Here is a 1,032-nt window from a genome sequence, read left to right as displayed (position 1 = left end):
GGTTCCAGGGTTCCAGGGTTCCACGGTTCCAGGGTTCCGTGACTTCATGATTCCACGGTTCCAAGATTCCATGGTTCCACGATTCCGCGGTTCCACGATTCCCTAACTCTGTGGTTCCAAGATTCCATGGTTCCAGGATTCCATGGTTCCCTAACTCCATGGTTCCATGGTTCCCTAACTCCGTGGTTTCCACGATTCCACGGTTCCGCAGTTCCACAGTTCCAAGATTCCACAGTTGCCTCAAAATGCCTCAAAACCACCCCAAAAACGATGCAAAACCACCCCCAAAACTGCCCCCAAACCGCCTGAAAAGCACCCAAAAAATGCCCCAAACCGCCCCAAAACGCCCCCAAACCACCCCCAAACCGCCCCAAATTACCCCACATCACCCCAAACCGCCCCAAATTGCCCCAAACCGCCCCAAATTGCCCCAAACCCGCCCGATTTCGGTTCCCGGCCACGCACACACATGAGCGGCTCCTCGGTCATGCGGCCCAGGAAGTTGCGCTGCTGCTGCTCGTTGCCCGCCAGGATCAGCGGCATTTGCTGCAACACACGGGACCGGGCCTCAGTGTGGGGCCACACAGACACACGCTGCCCCATAGAGACCCACGCCGCCCCACAGAGACCCACGCTGCCCCACAGAGACCCCATAGAGACCCACGCCGCCCCACAGAGACCCACGCCGCCCCACAGAGACCCCATAGAGACCCACGCCGCCCCACAGAGACCCCATAGAGACCCACGCCGCCCCACAGAGACCCACGCCGCCCCACAGAGACCCCATAGAGACCCACGCTGCCCCACAGAGACCCCATAGAGACCCACGCCGCCCCACAGAGACCCCATAGAGACCCACGCCGCCCCACAGACACATGCCGCCCCACAGAGACCCACGCTGCCCCACAGAGACCCCACAGAGACCCACGCTGCCCCACAGAGACCCACGCCGGCCCATAGGAGCCCCATAGAGACCCACACAGCCCCACAGACTCCATAGCCACCCCACCCAGCCCCACAGACACCCCACAG

The 1,032-nt window shown here is 61.9% G+C and overlaps 1 protein-coding gene across 1 annotated transcript in view; it reads right to left on the bottom strand.

Moving 5' to 3' along the window:
• The window catches only part of ACADM (acyl-CoA dehydrogenase, C-4 to C-12 straight chain), a gene marked incomplete at its 5' end in the record, with an annotated part of 31,948 nt that overhangs the window by 24,094 nt on the left and 6,822 nt on the right, over nt 1-1,032 (bottom strand). The window contains 1 exon segment of the mRNA XM_021383941.1: nt 466-546. Within this exon segment, the coding sequence (XP_021239616.1) occupies nt 466-546 (81 nt within the window).

Source organism: Numida meleagris, unplaced genomic scaffold (assembly GCF_002078875.1).
Source record: "Numida meleagris isolate 19003 breed g44 Domestic line unplaced genomic scaffold, NumMel1.0 unplaced_Scaffold731, whole genome shotgun sequence".
In the NCBI taxonomy this organism is placed as follows: Eukaryota; Metazoa; Chordata; class Aves; order Galliformes; family Numididae; genus Numida; species Numida meleagris.
The sequence above is the reverse complement of the archived record's forward strand: the minus strand, read 5'-3'. Positions and strand labels throughout refer to the sequence as shown.